The following is a 25,126-nucleotide window of genomic DNA, read 5'->3' on the forward strand; positions in this document are numbered from 1 at the left end:
ATAAAATTAAAGACACACATGCTGTAGTGGCACTATCAAAATAAAATGTTGCCATGCAAAAATAAAATATATATTTATAGAACACTATATTTGCAGGTGGGAGGAAGTAACAGAAATCTTTGCAGACTATCATAAGCATCTAATCTTGGGGTGCATGTCATCAAACTACTTAATATGACTTGTAACCGTAAGGGTCAAATAGCACATCCATGCTAGTAAAAGATTACACTTAAAACACACAGAGCTACCAGAACATGGTATGTTCATGTTTTTATGGCTCTATCTCTTTGTAGTACTAGATACCATAGAATGTCTAGTAAGTCCTGCAAGAATTTATTGTTACTACTGCAGCTTATGACTAACGAGAGCTTTTAAAAGTCTAAACGCACTCCCTTGTGAGCAGTTTAGCAAGAAACCTGAGGGTTTTTTTCAAAGACAAAGCATTTTCCTCATCACCACACAACAAACATTGTGTGAGAAAGAAAGTTCCATACAGGACTATGACATGAGATGTCATCTAAAAATTGAGTACATAAATCTGAACAAGACATTTAATTGATATGCTTGAATTTCTTTTACAGATGCTGCATTTTTCTGGCTTCTTTTTGCCTTTTATTTATTTCCCATAAAAGCTTTTACTTAAAATAAATTAGCTTCTAAGAAAACAGGTTGGAATTTGACCTAGTTTTAGGACTTCAAGATATATATATATTTTTACTTATAAGTAATGTAAGGAAAAATATCACTTATTGTGCAATCACCAACAAATGAATGTTACACATTTATGTCTGTCTATATGTTATATAAACTCAGGTCCTCATTACTTCTTGCAAGAGTAATACTGTTGGCCATGATATAGTGTGCAAATGCCAATTTGTATGTGCTGATTTCCTCCACTTCTTCCCCCTGTTTCACCAAGATAGCTCACTTTTGACTATTACAAATTATTTTGTATTCCAAAAGGCTTCAATCCAAAAATGTTTCCTCCATCAGTCTGAGCTCTGCATTCTGATTTTGTTCTCTCTGTGTTTCACTGGCTTCCACTATGGCTTTCTCAAAATTTCTGTTCATCCATTTATGCTTTACATGGCATCTCAAATAAGGTCAGTTTCTGAAGAAATAACGAGCTGCCAGATGTTAACAAGTGATCATAGGAATACTGGGATCTGTATGCATTCATAAACTTGGTCAGATGTGAGTGAGTTTTTATCAAGTAATTTTTTCCAAAAGATGGCAATACAAGACCTTCACAGGTACACAGCTATTAGAACATTCTAAATGTAAGTTAACCATTGTATTTTCCTCTAACTTGGTGTGAAAATTTCAATCTGAATACTTAACACATAGTGAAATTAAACCAATTGAAAACAAGGTACTGTAATCAGCATCCTACAAGGTGAACTATAATTGATAGATAATGTTTCCCAAATTTTGCACTTGTTAAAAAAAAAAAAAAAGAATCCATCGATCTAATTCACTTAGACAAGAAAATGATTGGCCATACCCTTTCCTTCTGTTCAGGCAAATTCTGAAATCACTTTCTCCTACTCTGTGCCAGCAATGAATTGTAACGTGGGTAATGACACTGCACAGCATCCCACATGAGCACAGAGGGACAAGTGTATCCAGGTGTTTTTGTTACGATCAAAGGTGCAATTCTGAGGTGAATTTCCCATTGTGCTTCGGTTCATATCCTGGGGCAATCTTGGAGTACAGACCCGATGTCTTTCCCATTGCCTGGAGCTTTTCTCTGGGAGCTCCTGCTCCCAGCAGCCAGCCAAAGCCATGTCCCACTCCCAAAAATGTGTCACTTCCTCAGCACTGTTGCACCCCACAGATCTGCTCCCGTGGCTGTGTCTTTCTTACATTCTTACTTTAATTGTGAAGACTGGTCATGGTTATAAATACATACACTATGGAGATTTTAATGCTTCTACCATAGAATTAAAGTAGGGTTTTAAGTTTAGACAAGACATACCTCACACAAAATCTTTTAAAAATATTCCCATACCACCTATTTAAGGCAAAATATGGACCATACAATACAACATTACAACTTCTATCTTATAGAAGTGTACCTGTACTTGGAGAGAGCCACTTAGGGACTTAAAAATACTTCCAGGCATCTCAAAATTTAAATCAACTCATCAGTCAAGGGAAAAGCACATCATAATTCTTCAGCAAAAAACTCATATCTTTTCTTTTAGGATAACACAGATCCAGTGAGATGTCAAATATAACCACATTTCACTCATCCCACTTCATTACAATGGCGAGTCACTGAGAATAAATTTGTAACTCAGTTCATCAGCCTATTCCTTCTATGAATTCTTCATGCTTTAGCTACTAGCAATTTTAGATCCTTTTATTTTTCCATTTTCATCATGACTTTTCATCAATGAGACAGGCTTGTACAAATTTAATCATTTCTTTGCTGGAAGTTTTATTTTCCTGGATGCAGCTGTTATTGAATGAAAAATCAGGGTATTGTACTTTGAGTACAGTAATGTTGCTGTTATAATGGCAATGAGTGGTTTGGTTTTTATGGCCGACTTCCCAACCATGTGTTAGCCAAGTACTGTTCACACTACTGTGGTCAAAGATGTGTTGATACTGTAAGCTATTAGCTGCAGTTAACAACATAAGCTATTTTTACCCCCCCAAGAATCCCTTAGATGGTCATTAAGGTTTGCTTCAGGCAACAATTTGACACTATCTTAGCCTGACAATTATTTAAGTTTTTTTTTTTTAATAAGTTATTCTTTTTGAACTGTTCGTGCTATCCACTTTACTGTATATACAGAGAGACTGTACTCTCACAAATCATAGTTATTCACATGAGGAAAGTCAAATATAAGAAATTGTCCCATATGCTAAATGAACAGTACACACTGATGAAATTATTTGCACCTTAGCTTTGGAGTAAATCAGCTAACATTAATGGCATTACCATGCACACTGACAAAAGAGTTTATCTGTAGTGTAGATATTAATTGATTTTTTTAAAGAAAATAATCTAAGTTGAGGGAATATTGAACTTTGTGAATAAAGACCATGTCTCCATGAAGCTTTACAGTACTGTTTTGCTTTTTCTGTACTATTACTGCTATTTATTTTATAATGCATTCTATATAATGATTCAATCTGTTGAATTATATATTACATATATATTCAATTATATATTACATATAGTATGAATCAATATGATTCTGCAAGGGACACACTATTCATAGTTCTCCCATTGTATTAAAGGAAAAAAGAAAAAAGTCTTTAAAAAAATCTATTGTAGCATGAAAACATTATTGGTGTCCAAAATAGCATGGGGGTTTTTTTTAGAATAGGACTGTGAACCCCACTGTGCACCTTTTGCACTTCAGCTCCCTAAGCACAGAGCCACTGAAGTTCCACTATGTCACAAACGCTCTGAAGTCACCAGGTGCACCCGCAGCCTCACAAATAGTTGCCCATGTGACCTATATATTATTTTCTTTTAATTAAAATAGTGTCCCAGCCCTTCATATGTCTTCACCTTTTTCTCACCAAAAGATTTAACAGCTTCTTGGCTTTATAGTACACTTTTATTTATAACGAGTGGATTAACTACATTCACTTTTCCTTACTAAAAGAAGCATAAAGGTAATGTAACCACATACCTGTCATAAGGTGTTCAAAAAGTTAAATGTGGCTATGGAAGGATTTATAAACTCGTAAACAAGAAAATATCTGAACCATAATTTCTTAAAAGTACAGAGGAAGTGGAAGGTAAATGCAGCATTCAATTAGGAGAAAACATCTCACAAATATGCAAGAAAAATAAGCATTATGAGGAATATAAGTAGTAGCACTAAATAATAAGCTTTCCGTATAACCCTCTGCTGACTCTTAGTCACACTAGGTGAAATTATACCTGCATGATTTGTTTTTCAAATCATTTGGTGGAAGTGTTTATAATCAATTTGTATAATCAAATGTTAATGATATACAGTGGATAGATGATTAAAGGACTACGATATGAGCTTTTCTTATCACTTTGGAGAAAACAACAGATAAAATTTAAACTATGCCCATTACATCTGGTTAATTGCAGGTCAGTCTGTATTTTGCCATTCAGAATGCCAGTTAAACCCAAAAACACGTATCCATGTTCAAACATGTCTTCTTTTTAATTCTCAGCTGGGTAGCCTGAGGATGTGATTAATTAAGCAACTGAATAATTTACTCATTTCTAATCTATATTTTTATAAATTACATTCTGATATCAGTTATTTATGGGAAGTGCATTGCATGGCAGGACAGGGAGTCATTTCAGCATTCATAATGGGACAGCAAGAATTACATCAACTGAAAAGGAGCAACTAGTCTCAGAATTTACTCACCTGGACACCACACAAAACAAAACTTGTGTGACTACATAACATTTTGAAAGAACTAAAGGTACCATGTAATTTCATTTGAAATCATTTAAATGGATGGATAGGGACCGGAATGACTGCAAAATTCAGAACTTCTCTATGAAAACTGATTAAAGAAAATTAGTAGGTACTTTTCAATTAATTTTAGTTTGTATGCTATGAGGAGTTTAGTGTGGTACTTGTGAATAATTTTATCAACCCTTAATAAGATGCTTTAGGAAGACTAATCCACAGAATTAACTTACAGACATTGTCAGGCCTCTGGTCTCTAGGGCTCTGGGCATTTCATTATTTTTTATCTAAAGCCTCTCTGTTATCAAAGCTGAAAGGTGCATTGATTTGAATCTTCCCCTCTGAGTGCTGATTAATATACATTTAGCAGGGAACATCATTTGGCACTGCCATTGGCATTCTGACTTACACAAAGCAAACGTCTGGCTCCGGAGGAAAAGGGTTTCTGTTGGGGTTCGGTCCATAGGAGCATCTGCGTGGAACCAGGAGGTGTCAGGAAGTTAATGAGCCACCCAGCACGTCCTCGTGCTGCCACGGAGCATCCCGGGATAACGGCTGTGCAAACAGGTGGGCTCATTTTATAATGACACAACTAAATGGGCCGTATTTTGGTTATGTGGATTTCCTGAGCAGTTAAACAAACACTGTCGGCTCTGAACAAGTGCTGTCTGTCCCTACAGAAAGTGTAGCATTTCCGTAGGAAGGTCACTTAAGGTGCAGTTATAACATATAGGCTTGTATGAGATGGTTTTCTTTTGGTGTGTTTGGACGTGCTGGGGACTAACCTGGTCTGAAGCACAACTGCGCCTTCTCTGCTCTTGTTGTTCGGAATGGCCCGGCTGGCTCAGACCTGCACTGCTATCACAGATGGTTTCAGCACATACTGACCCTGTCTGAAATGCTTTAGTATTTATAATAATTAACTGCAGTGAATCATGTCAAAAATTAAAAGATGATACAAGAGAATAAGCAAGTTGTTGACACTAGCTCAGATATAGCAAAATCAGAGGCAACAAGCAAACAGGAAGAAAACAGATTTTTTTCCCCCCCCCCCAGTAAGGTCACTGATCAGGGCCATGAAACTGCTCTGTGCATCTGTTTCTTCTTCCTCCAACAGTCTCCACATTAAGCTCTCCAAAACAGATCACTCCAAAAGTAGGTAGCACAACAAGGTACTGATTTTGAATATAGCCTGTAAATATTTTTAATATAGGTCTTATTAAAGCAAAAACGCCAACTTTAATTGTGCCAAGTGTGCACATACATTTCATCCATATATGCCATTTAGAACAAAATAGATAATTCACATGGATGGATAGGTAAATTCATTTCTCAAATTCTCCAGATAGGTATAAAGATCAATTACATAAATCCTAAAATAGATTCCTTTTGAAAGATTTTCAGAAAATCTTCAAAAGATTACTCAAAGAACATATTTGTTTTATAAGACAACACAGAAGGAAATGTCTACTTGAAATCTTAATTCTAAAAATCTACTCCGTTTATTACAAATGTAATGCAAATGTATGTAATTTTGTCTTTTTTTTCCAGCACAGAGAAATTAAGGAAGTAATGGAAAATCAATTTCAGCTAGATCTAAGTGAATTATTTACAAATTATCGTCTTCTTTAAAAATGCATTTTTGAGTGAACACAAACACTGTCTCTTAAGTTGAATTCAGCAAATATCAGTCAAAAAAGGAGACAAATCTACGTGTTTTCTTTTTCGAAATTCACCTAATTCATGCATTCTACATGTATTTTAAGTAATGTGATGGTGTTATTGAAAAAAAAAAAAAAAAGCTAAAACCCTGGAAATGGAACAAAATATTTTTGTTTGCCAGGAACAGCCTCTCTTCCAAGGCTGCCAGGGAACTGAAAAAGCTATCATCACTGCATAAGTGCCACAAAATAAAGACAGACTGATTTCTAATTAATGAGAACATGCAACTGATCTACTGATCTGTACTTATTTCACATATACCCCCTTCTCCATCTTACAAAGCTGGTTAACTCACCGATGGCCAAACATTTTACCAATTAATCTCCTTCAGAGGAGTCTTCTGTCTCTCCTTCCCTTTTTGTGAGAGGCAAATCCTAGTGATTGCTTTCTTTCTCTGGCTAATAAATATTTAATTATTCCATACAAAATGTCAAGGCTTGAGCCAGTAGAACATGATATGTGATAGTAAAGCTCTCACTGTGTAGGTTGCTGGTTGGAATTTTACTTGAAGATCAGTCCCTCACTGACAAAACAGGCAGGGCAACAACTAAATTATGGAAGTTAATTAATTAATTAATTAATTAAATTATGGAAGTTTAACAGAGGTCCTCTCATCCTTGTGAAAATGCAGTGAACTTTGAGAACACTGAAAGCTGGTTGTATTTTTACGCATTTAGTAATGTTACTAATAGCTATTTAGGTATGTAAACACTTCAGGAAATGAAAGTCTGAGAATTAGGTGTTTACAGCAAATGGTTGCCTAAGTGGCTTCCAATGTCCTTTTGTAAATCAGCCGCTCCCTGTGAACCTCACACAACTTGCGACATGTGAGAAGGTCAACAGAGAAATTCAGCAACACATCATGTTTACATGGATAATGTTTATGTTTCAGCTCTCTGCCATCTGATGGAACTGATTAGATAATACTGGTAACATTGATGTAGTCACAAATGGTTAGCAAAACTTTTCACTGCTGAAGACTTCTTTTGAGTAAAAGTATACATAACTTGTATAGTTTTACACAAGGATATTTATCAGTGAAACAACACCACATTAAGGTTGTATAAGTTGTAAAGAGTAGAATATCAGACACAGTAAATTGAGATCTTTAACAATAAAGCCTAAGATGAAGAGAGAGTGTTATTTCTTTACATTTCAGAAGACAGTAAAGAGCTCCATTTATGACTTAAGTGGTTCTCCATTTAACAACATCTAAGTAATAGTTCAACGACCTAAATATGGAGGCTACTTTAAGGAAGAGAAGTTTTGTGGACACAAGAATATCAGAAGATTACAGTAAAGTAAAAAAAAGGCAAAAAGTAAAAAATGTAAGTAAAAAAGAAGTAAAACGAGAAACAAACAAATGCTGGAACCCCAAATAGGGTAAATTCTCTACTCATCTGTGGCTTGGCTTTCGATTCCCACATGCTGCAATGAAGACTCTTTGATCATAGCAAATTCACTGCAGGATCAAAAGATACAACAAACATTTTTTGCTCAGATTGTGGCAGAAGAATTCTGGAAGAAAGCAAAGACTGAAAGAGCTTTCACTCAAGAACAACAGAAGGAAAATGCAAAATAGTGTGTTATCATTTTTTCCTAGTATGATCCATCGACTCAAGCATATTTTGGATCACAGCATCTTTGCATTTCCCCTCACCTTTCTACAGAATATTCTTCATTTGATTTCTAAACCAGTTTATTTTGTTGCCCAGTTTAGTCATATTATCTATCATCTCGATGCTGAAAACCATACTTGGGAATATGCTGTTGCATTTTCTGATATCCTCCTTGCAAGCCAGGAAAAACAGTCCTAATATCTTTGTAGTCAGACAAAAGATGTCAGGGATATATGTAAAACTTGAAACAGAAGGGGATCGATGGGATAATTTATAGGGCGTGATGAGATAACCACACTAACTGGACTAAATAGTTCTATCCATCTGGAGTATAAAGGAACAGGCTTCCTTTTGAGCTAAGCTTTACTTTTGAGTGCTTACTGAAGTGTTTTCAGGAAATCTCCAAATAAATGGGGACGAACTGTTTAAATGGACGAGAAAAAGAGTAAGTTCTGCACACAATCAAGAGGCAGAGGAAAACCACAGGATGATGACTACTCATGCAAACAGCACGGAGAAGGGAAATGGAAACAGAAGAGACGTAAGGAAGGCGAGTATAATTTTTCCAAATTTCAAATAGCTCAGAATTATAGTAAAGAAAAATGCCTGTCACTTCGATGTGTATTGGTTGTAACTAAGAAGGGACTGAGGAGGTAAAAACGGTGGAAAGCAGTGGTAGTTTCACATAAAATGGAAAGATAAATGAGAGAGGAGTATGAAAAATAATGCTTGTCAATATTTCAGAAAAACCTAACATTTTAATGCCAGGTACTCTCACTATGCTATTTCCTAGATAAAATAACTTTAATTTTTGCATTGAAATATAGGTTGATCTATGAAGCCAGAAACAATTAAATAAACTGAAAAAAATAATAATTAAAAACCACTTTATGTGCTTAGCAATAATTACAATCATACTGCTGGAGACCCCTATCCAAACATATTCTTTCTCCTAGCGAGGGGTTCAGACTGAAACTCTGGTAGGAAAGGAATGGGAAACAGGCAGCTAATTTATGCAGGGAAGTGAGGTCTTCTTGCCAGTTTTTTATTTGAATCTGAGAGGTTTTAGGGCAGGAAGTTAAAGCTGCTTTTTCAATTAATCTTTTGTTTGTTTTTCAAATCAACATTGCCCTTTTATGTATTGGGAAAAGCCAGAAAGAACACATGAAAATACTTGGAAAGACACACTGTCTGCAACAGTATTTAATAATTTATAAGGCACTGAGTGTTTAATAATGGAATATATGACATACTGCAGAATAATTTCCATCCCACGTCTGATTCATGTTTGTATTTACCAGTGTTAGGCTATATGTACATGGAAGTCCATATTCCACAGTATTGCATAGGGCTGAATGCTTTTGTGGTTTACAGGAATTACAAAAAAGTGATTAGACATATTGAGTTACCCTTCAGATACTTCTCCCTTTGCCTATATTAAGAAAGAGCCATCTTCTTACACTGGATATATTTTTGAAATGTCAGAAACCACCCAGAGAGATGTCTATTACTCCATTTTCAATTTCACTCTTTTTTTCAGAGACCTGAGGACTATATGGAGAAATTATGTTCCTTGTTCTGGTGTGGTATCTTGGCTTGGAGGTCCTGCCATTTTGGAAGACTGGAGATCCACCTGAAGAATTTGCTTTCTCCTACTCCCCAACCATCACGACAAACATGCTGTTATATAAAAGAAAGATATACGTATGATAATGCCTTTCCCTGATGGTGAGGAATCGCATGGTGACCATGAAAAAAAAAGGCAGCTGTAAAAACAGCGAGTGCCATGGCAACTCTACATGGCTTGATTTTCACTATGTTAAAGAAAACCCAGTTCATGCCAAGATATGGAATTGCCAGTTTCTTCCATGCTCGACAGCTGACTGTCCCCACACCTCCCCCAAAAGTCCCATTTTTCTCCTTGTAACTGGCTCTGTAACTCACATTATAGAGTTGGACTAATTCATCAGGATTTGTGCATGTTTTCTTCTGGTGGATTACCCTGACAAGCTCTTCTTTAGATAAAAGGGTGTGTTGAATGAAAAAGTGGGATTCCACAATAGAGACGTCTAGATTTGAAATAAAGGCATAACAAATACAGACAAAAATATCCCCCACATATATTTGGGGGAAGGCAATTCAAGGCAAGATTTTTAAGGTATTAGCTCGTGTGGAATTTGACGCATACTGTCTTTAAAAGTTTTGCTTTCTTTATCCCCAAATTCTTCTGTCATTGTCATTGATTATTTTACAGGTGCCAGATATTCAGATTTGGATACCAGTTGTACTGTCTGTATTTACTGTATTTTATCCTCCATAGTGTCAAAGGCCAATGATTTGCAGCTGAATACAAAAGTAAAATTTGATTCTGCCTGAAATACAGCTGTGAAGAAGGGAGCAATGAACTGTGCTCTTGTTTATACAAGTAAGATAAGAAAAACTACTTTCATTTGACAGCATGCTGTATACTGATACCATTACACTCAAGGAAGAATGCATTCCCTGCAAGTACTTTGAAGTCAGCATTTCAAACACACAGCTTGATAGTACAGACATAAGTAACAGCAAACTGTTTTATTACTTGGTCTGGCACTCCTCATGCTGTCTCAGTTGGGCAACCATAAAACTGGTCCACAAGCTCACCCAAAAATGCTCCTGCATGCAACAACTCAGGAGAGTTTTTTTGCATGCTGGTGCCCTGGATAAGAAACAGGATGGAGAATAATGAACATGAATGATAGGAAGAAAAAAGGAAAAGAAAGAAGAAAGGAAAGGAAAGGAAAGGAAAGGAAAGGAAAGGAAAGGAAAGGAAAGGAAAGGAAAGGAAAGGAAAGGAAAGGAAAGGAAAGGAAAGGAAAGGAAAGGAAAGGAAAGGAAAGGAAAGGAAAGGAATGGAAAGGGAAAAGAGTGACAAAGACTTAGCATATACAGCAACTGAGGAGTGGAATGATGAAAGACAGTGAAGTATTAAGTCTATGGCAGGACAGAGCTTTCATAGCATTATATTGTACTGGGAGACAACAACATGTTAAAGTGTATTAGCCTTAATTGTAATTAAAGAAAGCGTTTAAGAAGATTACTTAGTGTCATTATATCCTTCCCTCCTTAGGCCTGGCAACTTGTCTCAGCCCCTTCTGTAATTTCTTGCATCTGAACTCATTTCTGAAGCCAAGGACCTCTCCCTGGGGAGGCATTTTGTGCCCACTGGATCTGCACTGAGAACTCTCTATTTTCTTTGCCCTAAGCAGAAAAAAACCTCACAGTTATATTTCCCTTCTTTTCTCTAGTGTCATAAACCAAAGACTTTCGGCATCTCTGTCAAGCTTAGACACAGACTTAGGCACTTAATGCCCATGGTTTGTACAGAGCTTGAAGCATTACCTACTGAGGAACGCCTGGCCTCAGGAGTCACAGCCTCATTGACCGGCATCAGCAGAGAAGAAGAAAAGCCATTTAACTCCATGATGAATCCATGAGAGGTGCCCAGCCAACACCATCCTCTCACACATTATTCCAGGTGACCAGAGTGGAAACGCAAGAGCTCACCAGCTGCTCAATACGGGGGCAAGAATTAGCAGCTTGCCTTGCTACAGCCTCTGTAAGGGAAGGAGGAGCGGCTGCTGTCTCCCTGGCTGGTTTGGAAAGGTGGGGGAAGACCGGCAGCCCCAGGCGCAGGTGGGTGCCTGTCCTGGCTGGCTGGTGCTCACCCTGCATGGGCAGTGGGGCTGGTGCCCACGGTGTGTTGGGCCTCTGCGTGTGCTCCCATCTGGTTTCTTTTCTCTCAGGTTTCCCCTGAAAGGGTTGGGCCTGACTGAGCTGGTGCCTGCGATGAGCAAATACCGAGCTCGTAAGGTTCCCCTCCATGACAGTGTCTGCCACCACCTCTGTGACTGCCACTGCGCTCCAGCCCCGTAACCTGCGGGTTGTTACTCTCAGACAACATCTCACCCAGGTGCCAGCCCGGCGTCCGCGGTGCTGCGTCCCGGGTTCTCCACAACAATGTGCAAATCCAGCTTGGAGAAGAGGAGACCTCATTGCAGTCTACGGCTTCCATGCAAGGGGAGGAGGAAGGGCAGGTGCCAGACTCTTTTCTTTAGTGACCAATGACAGAACCCGAGGGAATGGCAGGAAGATGTGTCAGGGGAGGTTCAGGTTGGACATCAGGAAAAGGTTCTTCCCCCAGAAGGTGCTGGACACTGGAACAGGCTCCCCAGGGAGGTGTCACGGCCCCAACCTGACAGTGTTCAAGAAGAGACTGGACAACACCCTCAGACACACGGTGTGAACTGTGGGGTTGTCATATCAGGGACAGGAGTTGGACTCGATGATCCTTGTGGGTCCCTTCCAACTCAGGACATTCTGTGATTCTACGAAATACATTCTCTTACAGCCCTCTCACAAGTTTTGCAGGTAATTGTTCCCCTCCTCCCTCTGATTTTAAGGGTAATCACCCTAACTAACTTGGTACTGTAATTTGGATAGTGTCAGCAATCGAAATTTCTCTATGGAATCTGGAGGTAAACTTTGAAGTGTGAACAGGCTGAATTTGCCAACTTTTTGACACTTTAGGCTTCTGTAAATTGGGTCACTAGTATTATGCATTTTATAATTGCTGCAAAACACATTCAGGAAGGTTTTTAGTCTTGTGCTTATATTATGACACATTGTAACGCCACTTTGGCACCACTATCACACCTTATTGTGTATTAGACATACAACTAATGATTATGCAAAAGAAGGTTATTCATGACTTTTAGTCAATTCTTGACTGGTAAGGTAGCTGTGTTATGCATAATAATACACCAAATGTTTATCCTGAGCAGTCATTATCCAATACTTGCACAACTTCAATCTAAATTCCAAGAAGGACCATCCATAACAGCAAATGGGAAACTAATACCAGAAGTTAATGGTTATTGAAAATTTTGTCTTCTTTTGAAGCTTAGATCATATTTTTAAGTGGAATAAAAAAGCAGCATGTCATATGATTAAAAAAAAAAAAAAAGCCAAAAATTCAACACTACCTGTGAAATGAAGGAACATTTGTTAGGGGAAACCTTGTGCAGCATTTTAAAGCACAAATACCAAGTTTTAGTGCTTTTGATGTTATTGAAAGGTGAGAATTACCATATAGAAAAGGTAAGAATTGACTGGAAGAACATTTAGAGGATGTTGCAGAAACAGAAACATTTGCAGGCATGTCTGTGAAAGAACATGCCTAGAAAGTATCAGAAGTTGTTCACTCTCAACTTTTTAGTGAAGTTTCTCAGTGCTTCAGTGCTGTATTAAACTAGTTGTTATGACCAGGGGCAACACGCTTTAATTAGCTTTGATTTTTTGCCATGTAATATATTCAGTGTATTTGAAAGATGATGGATTGAGAGTCTGGAGCAGGAGATCCTTGCTCCGTCTTCCTGTTAACAAAGCACAAACCTGCTTTCCTGTCAATGCCAAAGCCTTCCAAGCAGCCAGAGCAGTCAGTTCCTACTAGTATTGTTCACTTTGATACAGAAACACTATGCATAAATGTTGCTTCAGGAAAATAACCAAAATTAGAAGGAAAAAAAGAATGGCTTCTTTCAGTCAGAGACCTCACAGAACAGAGAAGTGGACAAAAGTTTCCATTTTAAAGTGTTAATTTGGAGTGAACGGAAAGAAAGCAGCAATGAAAAATATGCAATCCACAACTACTACATGGCAAACACTACCAAATCCAAATACTGAACATTTCAGGGGAATAAGACCATAAATAAAGAATGCCATTCCTGTCATTTTGACTGACCACTTGCATAGCAGCAGACAAAACACAGCCTAAACCACGATTCCTGTGCAGAGCCTACAACTCTGTCTCAGGGTTAAAATACATTCAAGGGATGGAAAATCCATCTCATGTTCAGGTAAGCTGCTCTGAAGGTTAGTCACACTGTTAAAGCCTTTTCCTATACCTTTAGTGAGAATTTGCTTGTCACGAATTTCTTTAGCTTCCATGCTACGAGGGATTTCATAGTTGGTTGTGTTTTTTTTTTTTTTTTCCTAGATTAAAGAAGGATCAGCTATCAGAAATCTTTTCACTACTTAAGCTGTGCTCACCTCCTAACCCTTACTTTTTTTTTTTTTTCTTTTTTTTTCAGCAGGGAGGGGATAAACTGAATAGCTTAAGTTCTAAGCTGCTTAAGAGTTTCTAAGCCTCTTATGGTAGGGGATGTTTTCTAAAAACTGAACTCTTTTGCAGCTTTTTTCTGACTAACCTCAAAATTTTCACATACTTTCTGAAAAACAGATGACAAAAACAGACACGGTGTTCCACTAACTGCTTCCCTTCTACTTTTTACAAAGGAAACAGGACTACCTGGCCCCTACAGTCTTGCAGTAGATTAATTGCCCTGCCTCCCCAAGGACTTAATTTGACTTTCAGCTAATGGCATGATCCCTTATACTGGTTTCTCATCTTTAGTCACATCTTGTAAGTCTCACTCATTTGGCCCGAGATAATTAGTATGAACTTTGGGCCGAGCAGAGATAAGTTATGCAGGAACCATCACTCCTGACCCTCGCCCCTGCCCCAAAGACAACCAGTAAATTCAAGAGTATCCTGAAGGGTTTGTCCTATTTTCTGCTGAGTGCCAGAGAGCCCAGAGTTAGGATCCGAGGAAGGATTTGCTTTCTCACTGGTAAAACAACTATGGTTATACTATTACCAGTATCATGATGCTATAATATCACAGACTGTTTCAGATAAGCATTTTAAAGAATTAGTCCTTTAAGAGTTTCTGTTGGTGGATTGAGAATTTGCTGTATTGACACAGTGCATTGTCACAGTTTGTGACACAGGATGCTAAAAATTACTACATGTAGAATAGTACAATATATATTTTAGCAAACATTGAATAAACATTGTTGTTCAATGAAGGCACGCACTCTACAGGCTAAACCTCCTGTAACAGTGAACCAAAGCATATAAAAAACGAAGAGATGCTAAAGAGGAAAGAGAGGAGTAGTTGTTGGCAAAACCAAAAAAAGCTTAAAAACTCATCTATCAAAATATTTTTAGATTGTTTCTTTAGAAGAGCGAATGATTATGTGAGACAATAAGTGGTCCATTAGCCAACATAAACACAAGGCTATTGAGACATACTATTCCCTACTTACTTACACATTCAGAGGTTGCCAGGCAGGCCACTGCGCTTTCGCCTTGATGACTGTTAAAACCTCATCACTCTGTGAAGAGAGAGACAAAACAAGATTGGGACAATTTTACAATGAGAGTAATATGACTTACAGAAAAAAAGAAGAGGCACTAGATCAAACTGTGTCTCCAGATTCTGGCTATGAAAAACATGCTTTGTCCTTTTCATTATCCAAGCACCTCTCGTCCTCAGTGGCACAGGGTTCCTCAAGGAGCCTGTAGGAATGATGGAGCAAGAGCAGCAAGCAAATGCAGTCAGCCCTTGGGCACAGTCTCTCCCTTCTGCAGGAACTGAAGCGAGCTTAAAACGCAACCGGCAGTTTGCAGACCATGTTATTTTTGGACCATGAGCAGAAGGGAAAGCTTTCAGAGTGGTATACAGTGATGATAACTATAAATAAGGAGAAGACCTTTGCATTAGGAAAATACTCCAAACCAACATGACCAAAATGAGTTTGTTCTGGTAACACTATCACAGGAAGATAACTGTGCTAGATCCTGGGCTGTTAGTCCACATGTAGTAGTTTATTGGCAAAAACTATATCTTGGCCTGCAGATTTTTTGACCGTCTGACAATTCTTGTGGCCAGAAGAACTTACCAAGTTAAAAGAAGCAAGGACATAAAAATTGCTTTTAATGCCTTACAGATCCAGGGGCCAAGAGGCAAGGAAAAACTAGAGGCTGCTGCTGCAGGCAATCTTATACACTCTGTGAGCATGTATGATGTATTATTTATTGTCCTTATATGTGTAAGGATGTGAAGAGTCTACGGTGGATGCACTGCAATCTCCTCCAAGCAGAGCCATTGACAGCACTTTCTCTTCGCTCTCCATTTGTGCACAAAGAAATTATAGGGTGGAATACAGCAGCCATCTGTGGAAGCCCATAGTGTGGCAAAGATTATTGCCTAAAGTCTATAGGAATTCCTGCGTCAGCAGTTTTAAAGTTTCTATTGGTACAATAAACCCAGGACAAAGGCAGGAGACCGTTAACAAGGCTCTGGTGCCCAAAAGACATCTATCACAGTATTTTAGAAGCATTTTGCCCATCTCCCTTAGGAATCCACCCCAGAAATTTGCCTAGAGGAACACAAAGTTCACAATTCACTCACACGATTTCTACTGTCTTTTGAAAATATTTTCCAATTAGACTAAGAAACCCACCTCATACATTACCCGTAATTGGGACTTCCAACAGAGCTGACCTTTTAGTTTAGTGATAATAGTGCCATTTGCTACTTGATAGCAATAGTTCTGATACCCCAGACTAGGTCTAGTCCATATACACCCCTGTGTAAAGAAAATGATTTTCACTGGTTGTTTCTATCACTCAATATTTTCTGACTCCCTTTTTTTCTTTTACCGAAACAAGGTAATTACAGCACTAATGGGCCCTCCCTGTAATTTAATTCTTGGGATTTCATATGTGGCATGACCTCTCCCTCAACCAGAGTGAATGGATAAGCCATTTATTGAAAATCTTTTCTAAAAATACAGATGCTTGGCCAAAGCCTGTACTATATTAAATGTCCTGACCTAAGATAGTGGAAAGTCTGACTTTATAAGTGCAAGTAAGTATATAAAGATTTAATCAAACTCCCTTACTACTAGTATAGTTTGAATAAAGAGAATTTTAGGATGAAATGGAGCAATCAAACAGCCTATGGCAAAGCTATGCCAGCAGGCGGATGCTCCGGGGCAGGCCCTGGGTGAGCAGCTGCAGTTCTGAGCCGCCAGTGCAGCCTCTCCCACCCTCCCCGCTGGGCAGCACCGAGCAGAAACACCCTCCGTGCAGGGGAGATACATCACATCCATCATCTATGGCAACCTTCTTCTTACTTCCATGCCTCCAAAAGTGGAAGAGACAGCTTTCTCCTCAAAGTGATTTAAAAGGAAACTGATTAACTGAATGACGTTAAAGGTCTGAAGTTAAAAGACATTACTTGTCTTTATCTGTCAACGGAATTTGCCTTAATTTGTAATTTTCCTTGTTTCAACACTCTAAGAGTTTCCAGCCAGGCATATCTTCATTTACTTGTCTTGAGAACACATTTGCATTTGAAATTATTAACTGTGTGTTGTAACATCCCAAAGAAAGTCTGCCATGAGCACAGATGGCTACGTTTATTAAAATAATACACTACTTATCTAATAGAAGCCAATAATCGTGTCGGTAAAACACAAATCGCTCATGTCTGAAAGCATTTGAACATGTGCTACTCAAATTAAAAATGCATACCAAGAGTGGATGAACCATGATTAATAGTTTAGTAGGAAGTGCCAAGGGAAGAAAATAAGGAACAGAGTATGGTGCATTCAGACATCTCTGAATTTTTAAGGGAGGTGAAAATTCAGATGCAAGAGCTGAATTCGTGATCACTTCCTGAACAGTAACCAAAATCAAAAGATGCAGAATCCAGTGTTTTGATGGGTCTGGAATTAAAGCATACATTTTTGGTACCTAGAGCTCCTTGATAATTGCAGAAGATTAATCTGCAACTTGAATTAAATAATTGTTATTCCAGACTGATATTCCAATTATGCAGTTGTATTACATTTGTAGCCATTTTTCTCTCTTCATATTCCCAAAGTTGTTTTAGATTTTTTTAAACAAACAAACTCTCAAATTCACATCAAAATGTGGCAAAAAGAACTAGGATGTTTCACTGTTGTACATTACATGTTGTCATCATTTAGGTATTTGGCTGGGAAGCAATGATTCCCAGGTAATGAAACTGTTAGGTTTGGGAAAAGAAAACTAGATCATTTGCACTATGATGGAACGTCAAAATGTTACAATGCCAGAACAAGTTAAAGGGAAGAGTACAAATGCACTTGCTTGGTGCTGATCAAAGTCCTTTGGGTAATGTCTCATACACGCCTCTTCCAACAACAAAAGGAAAAAAAATAAAAAGGGAGGATGACTGTCGAGCCTACGTTATGCCTCTGTGCGTGTGGAAGTTGTCAAGGAGTGAATTTGGGACTACCCGTCAGTCGTAAGGAGATATACAGGAGGAACGTTGCTACCCTCTTTCCTTTTCACATTTAAGGGGGTTTCCTTCTTGGGTACAAATCACAGAATTGATACTTGGGAATTCGCAAGTGGGTTTTTGCCGGCCAGCCCCAGCACACCGCAGCCGCGGGGCGCCCGGCTCCTCACATCGTGCTGACACCAGTGTGTCAGTGCCTTCACTTGCTGAGAGAACCTGCCGCCCTGGAGGCAGCATCTCTGCTACTCCTGTAAGCAGGAAGACACGATTTAATAATTAAATTACTAGAAGCTCTCAGGGGTCTTCATGGTAAATCCCTTTGAAAAGTGTAGTTAGGCATAATCACTTACAAAACAGTATAAAATCTTTGTAGAGCCTACTGAAGCCTCTTCTTCAATTCCAGTTATTAGTTCAATTACATGATTTCAGTTTCCAGTTGAAATACAATAAACCCCTCCCTACATGCTTGGAGCTTGCTCAGAAAGCCCAGTGAAGCCAAAGTAGTTTCTAGATTGACTTCAATAGTTTCTGGATTGTGGCCTAAACTAAAACATGCAAAAATAGCAAACAATGATCCTTCTCTCCAGATCCTCTTTCTACATTTGTGCTTCAAGCTGGGGGTGGGTGGTTGACTTAATAGCTGTTCCCATGGAAGTACCATCCTCCAAAATATCCTAATAGTATGAATTTAACAAGTCAATAATGTCATTGTAATTATAGAGAGCATAACTGACATTCTGAAATTGGTAAAAATTAATAATTTACTTTACATCTATTTGTTCCTGCAATGTACAAATGAAGGTGCATGCAGAATAAAGTCATTAAATGGCAACAAGTAGAACGCTGTGGTATGAAACCACTGCTAAATTGGATCATTCAGCTGTGCACTTTACAAAAGATTAAAAACATTTCCTCATCTTCAAGAACAGATAGTGGTACATAGCTCAAAAAAGCAGCATTAAAGACAGAATTTGATTTGAAGTCTTTCTCAACCAAGGGGATCTAAACCAACTTTTTTAAAGGGTAACATCCATTAAAATGGAATAAAAGCTTTCAGCAAAACTTTTAAGTAAGAATACCTTTAGAACAAAAGCAAGATTTGTAGGATCTGGAAAGCCATGTAAACTATTTCATGTGTTCCTGTTGCTTTTTGGTAACCACTGTGATTAGTATATTTTCTGTACTGGAAGTTATTTTAATGACTAATTTTTATGACTATTTTTATTTTATGTGTGCCAAATAACATTAGAAAAGGTTGCTGTGCAGATCACTTAGCACTTCGTAATAATGACTTGATTCGGTTCAGCTAAACAAATGACAATGTATTATCTGACATCAAAATCAGAGTCAGATTCAATGAACTGTGGGAATGAAAAACACCTGTTTCAAGCCACAGCTTAATTTCACTCATTTCACACCACCACTGCAGGGCATTCATTCAATTGTTTTAGAACAGAGAACATTTAATTCCTTTCACAACACTCATCCTCATAATATCTGAATGCCTTTCTATCCACAGTGGACTTATTTTCACAAGATTCTTAGAAAGTAGAAAAAGAAACATTATTCTCAATTCACAGATGATGAATTGAATGTCTTCTGGAAATAAACCTACATATTTGAGTTTTGCGATACCACCTCCACTGCAGGACCATCCTTTCCCTCAGAAAATAATTTGTTATTGCAGAAAGAGATAAGGTTAGAATGAAAAAGTAGAATGCACAGTATGTCTTCTGTGGGGAACCAAATGCTATGAAACTGAGAATGATATAGTGCTTTGGAGGGATAGTTGAGTGCTCTTAAAAGCCGATCAGTTTTCAATTATAAGTATAAATAGACCTTATTCCACCTCTGCCCTATGCAGACACAAAAATCCCTTTAGGATGTGAAAAGCATGTGTCCAGTATCCCTGACTTCCTCAGTTCATGAAAATACTTTCAGGCTAGTAGAAGTCTTCGAAACCTCAAATTTTGGCTCCTTATTGCTACATACACTGTATAGTTAGATGTCTTGTTACAGGGTGGTGTTAAGAGAAAACATTTAAGAGATGATACAAACATCTGCCCCCGCTGCTCAGTGAAAGACCATCTAGCTGGCATTGCTATCTAGTCCACTGATGAAACTACCACAGCCTGAAAAAAGGCTTCAGTTTGGGGGCCAGAGGACAAGACTCACAGTTAGGCTATTTGCTGAAGGAGGAGTTCTGAGCTCTGGACTATGTTTTTCTTATCTAATAACCACGTAATGCTGGAAAGATGCTATCAGGTAAGAGAGAAGTAACTGTAATTTTAAGCACATGTTCTTAAATTCTACTGAAGTTATGAGTAAGTTGTACCTTCTTTGATGTCATACAATTGCTATGATTCAATAGGATAGCTTTCTGTAGAAATTGAACTGCATGATATTAATTTCTGAAAAATTCAACTGCAGCAGTAGATGTGCCAGAAAAGAGTTCTATTTTATCCCAATACAAATGCACACTTTCTTTCCAGGTTGAAAGAAAGATAAAGAACAATCTTGTATTTAAAGTATTAACTAACACGAAGTACCTGATTAATCAATACTCAAAACATAATGGACTTCCATGGATATTAGGTGAAATATGGCATGTTTTCTCCTGGTTGATAAAATCTGTAGACATCTTGCCTACCTCAGTTTTACAGATATATTTGAATAAACAGCAGATACTGACATAGGTGCATTAGTGAAATTTGTAAAAACTTTAAAAGAAAAAGGAAATAGTTTTCTGTTCTGTGGTAATAAAATATTTGTGAGATAAAAGCAGTGACATACAGCTTTATCTGCTCTGGAGTTCATCTTCACGTAAATATACACATTTGCTTTGTAGTAACAGAGAATGCGATCTCCTGTAATGGACTCCGAACGGGCAGGTCTGATTAACTCCATAAGCTATCAGCCCATTTTGAGGATGCCCAGGTTTCTGAAGATTTCTTGTTTATGTGGAGCACATCAGAAGTTTCCCATTGCTATTCGCACAGTCATTACAAAATCTTACTTGCGAGGCTGCTATCATGAGCTGATAATACATCAAGAACATCTATTTTCCTGTGGGTGCAGCCACAGAGGTTGCTGAAGTTGCCCTGGGCCTCAGTGCTGAGATGCAGTTCTCTTTAACATGCAGAGAATTTTTGATGAAAGAACGTGCAGAAGATGTTTTTTTCCAGTTCATAAAAGAGAACAATTTTTGAAAAGGTTAAGCTTTTAGTCACAAATTACTTCATTTGGAAGAAAAAAAAAAAAGCCCGTAATTAAAGATGAAGACTTATTTCTACGATTTGATGACAACTGAATTCTGTTTAATTCTATGACTGCCTTTGATTCAGGCAGATTATACTTAAAGACACTAGCACAGATTTGGGATTGTGTTTGTCCATTTTATTTTGACTTCTCTGTTGTTATGATAGCGATTTTGTGGCAGCTGAGAATACCCCACGTACTACAAGATATATAAATATGCCTGAATTCATAATTTGATCATAATACATGCAAATTCAATATTTCTCTGTACAAACAGCCATTTCTTCAGTTAAAAACTCTTATTTCTTTTCTTCAAAAAATAGGTAATGACATTTCAGAGACTATAAAATTTGTGTTTTTCCGTTCACCAAATTTGAAAGTCTGGGGGAATTTTCAGGTTTTTAATAAAATCCATTCTATTACAAAACCACAATTCTGTGGGCTGAGATAGATAAAGAAACATTGTCGGGGTGCAACTGAAGACAAATGGAAGGAAAGATGAGCATTGAAATCCAATCCTGAATTGTTACTGTCTGAACAGGTTCCGTTTCAGAAGAGCAAGTAACTTGGTGATTCAGACAGTCCCAGTCTAACTGCTGTGCTGTACAGGAAAACTTTCCTGAATTTGATACTTGGCAATTTTGTATTTACTTTTACAAGAAAACATTGCTCTGTTAGATAATCAGGCTGGGAATTTTCCCAAAATGTGGATATTGTCCTCGTTGCCCACAAAATACGGAAATATCTCTTAAAGCTACTATTCCAGGATGGGGACTGCACAGATACCAGCTGATAATGAATGTTTAAAAAAAAGCTTTTAAAAGGGAATTATAGGAATTATAATTCCTGATTTTGTTAAAAATTACTAGGATAGGATGCAGAAAGAAGAATGTTCATTGTTTCTCTCAGCATAAATCACAAAAGCACTGATTCACTTTGCATTAACAACCTTCTGCATTACCTGTCCCACAGGGTTTTCTTTCAATGAAGTGGTTGTTTCAGGAGGGGAATGTAGGCTGAAATTAATAACAGAACTGTTGCTAATGGCAACAGTGAAAATCATATGCTCTATGTTATTTCCATTAAGGTGCAGTTACATAATCTAGGGTGTCCCAATAAAGCAATAATTCATTTTTGCATAGTATTGAGGTTTAGCAGTGTGTGTTAATGAGCCCTAGGTATCTCTGAGTATTTGAGTTCTCATCTTCCGTGGCTGAGCAGATTCTGTAGGAAAAAAGATCTCCTTTGTGAATCCACTTCTTGACTGTGTGTTGATTTTTGACTGCACATTTTGCTTCGTTCTATATAGAACGCTTTGCTGTCTTTAGGAATACAGAAGCGTTTTGGGATCTTAAAGTACTTTCCCAAAAACAAGGGAAGATCTTTTTTACTACACTTTGGAATGGCTAGCTTTTAAAGTAGGGGATTATACTAGATTTTGAAGCTGACAATAAGTGGTGTAACTCCCACCTTTTGCTTAATAGGTTTATCCAATACATACCCTTTGTCCTCCTCCTGTCTTAACTTTCTCAATTTCATCAATCCTTTAGACTAAACTAGCCTTTAAACCTATATATAATGCTATAAAGCTACTGTTACTTTAAACTCGCAAATGATCTGGAAACAGTGAGCACACCAGAAAAGAAACGGGGGAAACAAACAGAATAAAACAAACCCCAATCCAACTCATCAAGGCATTCTGTGTATAATAAAGCAGATGTATGCAATTGAATGGCAACCTGCAAGCAGCAAGACAAGAACTGCATTCACTGGAGATAACAATAAAAGTGTTTTAAAGCACTGTGTTCACTCATCAGATTCATATTCAGGTAACTACATCATTTTTTGCTCAGACTCCTTCAAATAGTTTCAAAACAGTCAGGGATGAAAGCATTGAAACAGGTTCCTGGGCATGAGACAAATAGGTGAGTTTCAACTGCTTCAAATACCAGCAGGAAACCTCAGGAGAAGGCTGGGTCTGCTCTGAGAAACAGCCCAGAGAAACGGGACAGAGAACAATTCTGTCTTCTGGTAAATGCAGCAGCAAGACTCCAGGTATCACAATTACTCATCCTGCTGCTGCCTTCAGGCATTAGCCAAATGTAGTAGCTTGAATGGAGGAGAAATAATTATTCAGATAATAGAAAGTGATTTTAAATAAGACCAGCACATTAGCTCAGGAGGTGAGCTTTCCTGACCCTTGATAGCATTTTGACAAATCGATGTATTTTTTTTTTCATTCAGAATGTGCAAAATAAATATTCTAAATGTTCTTTCACTGCTGTACAGAGGCAAACACAACAGCTTAATTTCCCTTCAGTAAAGATATTGTGTCTGAACCACCCTTTGCCACTCCTTCCAAAAAAAAAAACAACCCCACCAAAAAACTCAACCAAAAATGTAGCCTTTAAACACATTAAGGAATTGAAGATCCTATCAAGAATTATATTTTCTGTTATCTTGAAAGGACTATTCTTTTAGAGAGATCGATTTCACATCTCTTCCTCCCCCCATACACTTTCACCCATTGCCATGACAAACAGGTTGCTGCCCTTGTGGACCATTTCTCTGGCACTGTGTAGTCTCATGGCTTATTCTCTGCCATGTCTCAGAATTTAATGACCAAAACATGCTTGTCTCAGATTTTGGATAAAGTCATCTCAGTCTCTGACAGGATTTATGAAAGCAGGTTTTTAAGAGAAATGTCACAGATTTCTCCAAGGTGTGGAGATGTTGCTGTTTTCCCCATCAGGCCTTTACCACCTCCTTTCCTCGCACCACCTTTCCCTTCAAAAAACAGCTCATTCTACACAGTGTGACTCAAAGGATGATCTACATAGTCCTCCACAGCTAGTGGCTCCAGTCTGCTATCCCTGATTTCATACCTTAATTTTGCCTCATCTTTGCCTCTGCACTCCTGTAAGTCAGGACAGACAGAAGGACACTGGCCGCACTACCCATCGTGGGGCAGGACCAGCTTTTCGGGGAGTGGATACCTTTTGTTTTCTTTAGACAAGAAATTCTCCTGTCCTGTTCCCCATGGTGGATTTGTATACACTTGCTCGAGTAGATGTTACACGGAAGCACATCCAGAAGCTGGGACTGACCCAGAAAAGTTTCCTTGCTACTTCTTAGAAATTTCAGGGGCTCGAGCTAGGTCACATTGTCTCCCGTCTCTGATGGTTCACTCTGGCTCCCCAGCAGTCAGACAGCTGGGAAATGCTACTAGGATTTCTTTTTTTTGTTCCTTCAGAAGAGTGTGGGAGGTCAGATGAAGGTTATCTCCCTACCTGGCGCCCACACTACTTGTTGCTTAAGGAGCTCCAGGTATCTTTAGATCAGTTAATATGGCTATACTTTACACGTGCCATGGAGCACAATTAATATTAGAAGAGGAATTACGTAAGATGTACAGCTTTCAAAACAGTAGGAGCTGCTCTTAGAGTGACATCTGCAATTGATGTAATTAACACACCAGGGAAGAGCCATTAATTCCACTGTAGAAAGTCCTGTTTAGGTTTCTAGTTGCTTACTTAAAACAGCAAAAAGAGAAGAGAGAAATAAGAATTAAACCCTGTAGCCAAAATGCTGTATGTCATTCTATAGTAATCAGTGATAAATGGGTGATGTTGTCTCTATAATAAGCCAGACGTGAAGAAATGTGTTTGTCTTAAGAGCATCTCTAAAGTACTCTGGAAAATCCCTGGGACATCAAATTGCTGAGTGTAGTGCTCGTGTAGTTATTTTATGATCAGAATAGTTCTAAATTAAGGAACATGAACAGAGGCTTGCACTCTAAAAGGAGGTATTCACCATATTGCACTGCACTTGCTTGCCACAATATTAATTCTAAAAATAAGAAAATAGTGAGAAACAATCACTGCAGTGAGGTCAGGATAAATATAAATATTTTCATTTTAGCTGTAAA

The 25,126-nt window shown here is 38.0% G+C and overlaps 1 protein-coding gene across 1 annotated transcript in view; it reads right to left on the reverse strand.

The window, feature by feature from the left end:
• SPON1 (spondin 1) overlaps window positions 1–25,126 on the reverse strand; it is a 194,249-nt gene that overhangs the window by 19,244 nt on the left and 149,879 nt on the right. Inside the window, exon 7 of the mRNA XM_065636841.1 lies at window positions 14,919–14,983. Coding sequence (XP_065492913.1) covers window positions 14,919–14,983 — 65 coding nt within the window. The remainder of the gene's footprint in view (window positions 1–14,918; window positions 14,984–25,126) is intronic.

This window comes from Caloenas nicobarica, chromosome 5 (genome assembly GCF_036013445.1).
Source record: "Caloenas nicobarica isolate bCalNic1 chromosome 5, bCalNic1.hap1, whole genome shotgun sequence".
Lineage (NCBI taxonomy): Eukaryota > Metazoa > Chordata > Aves > Columbiformes > Columbidae > Caloenas > Caloenas nicobarica.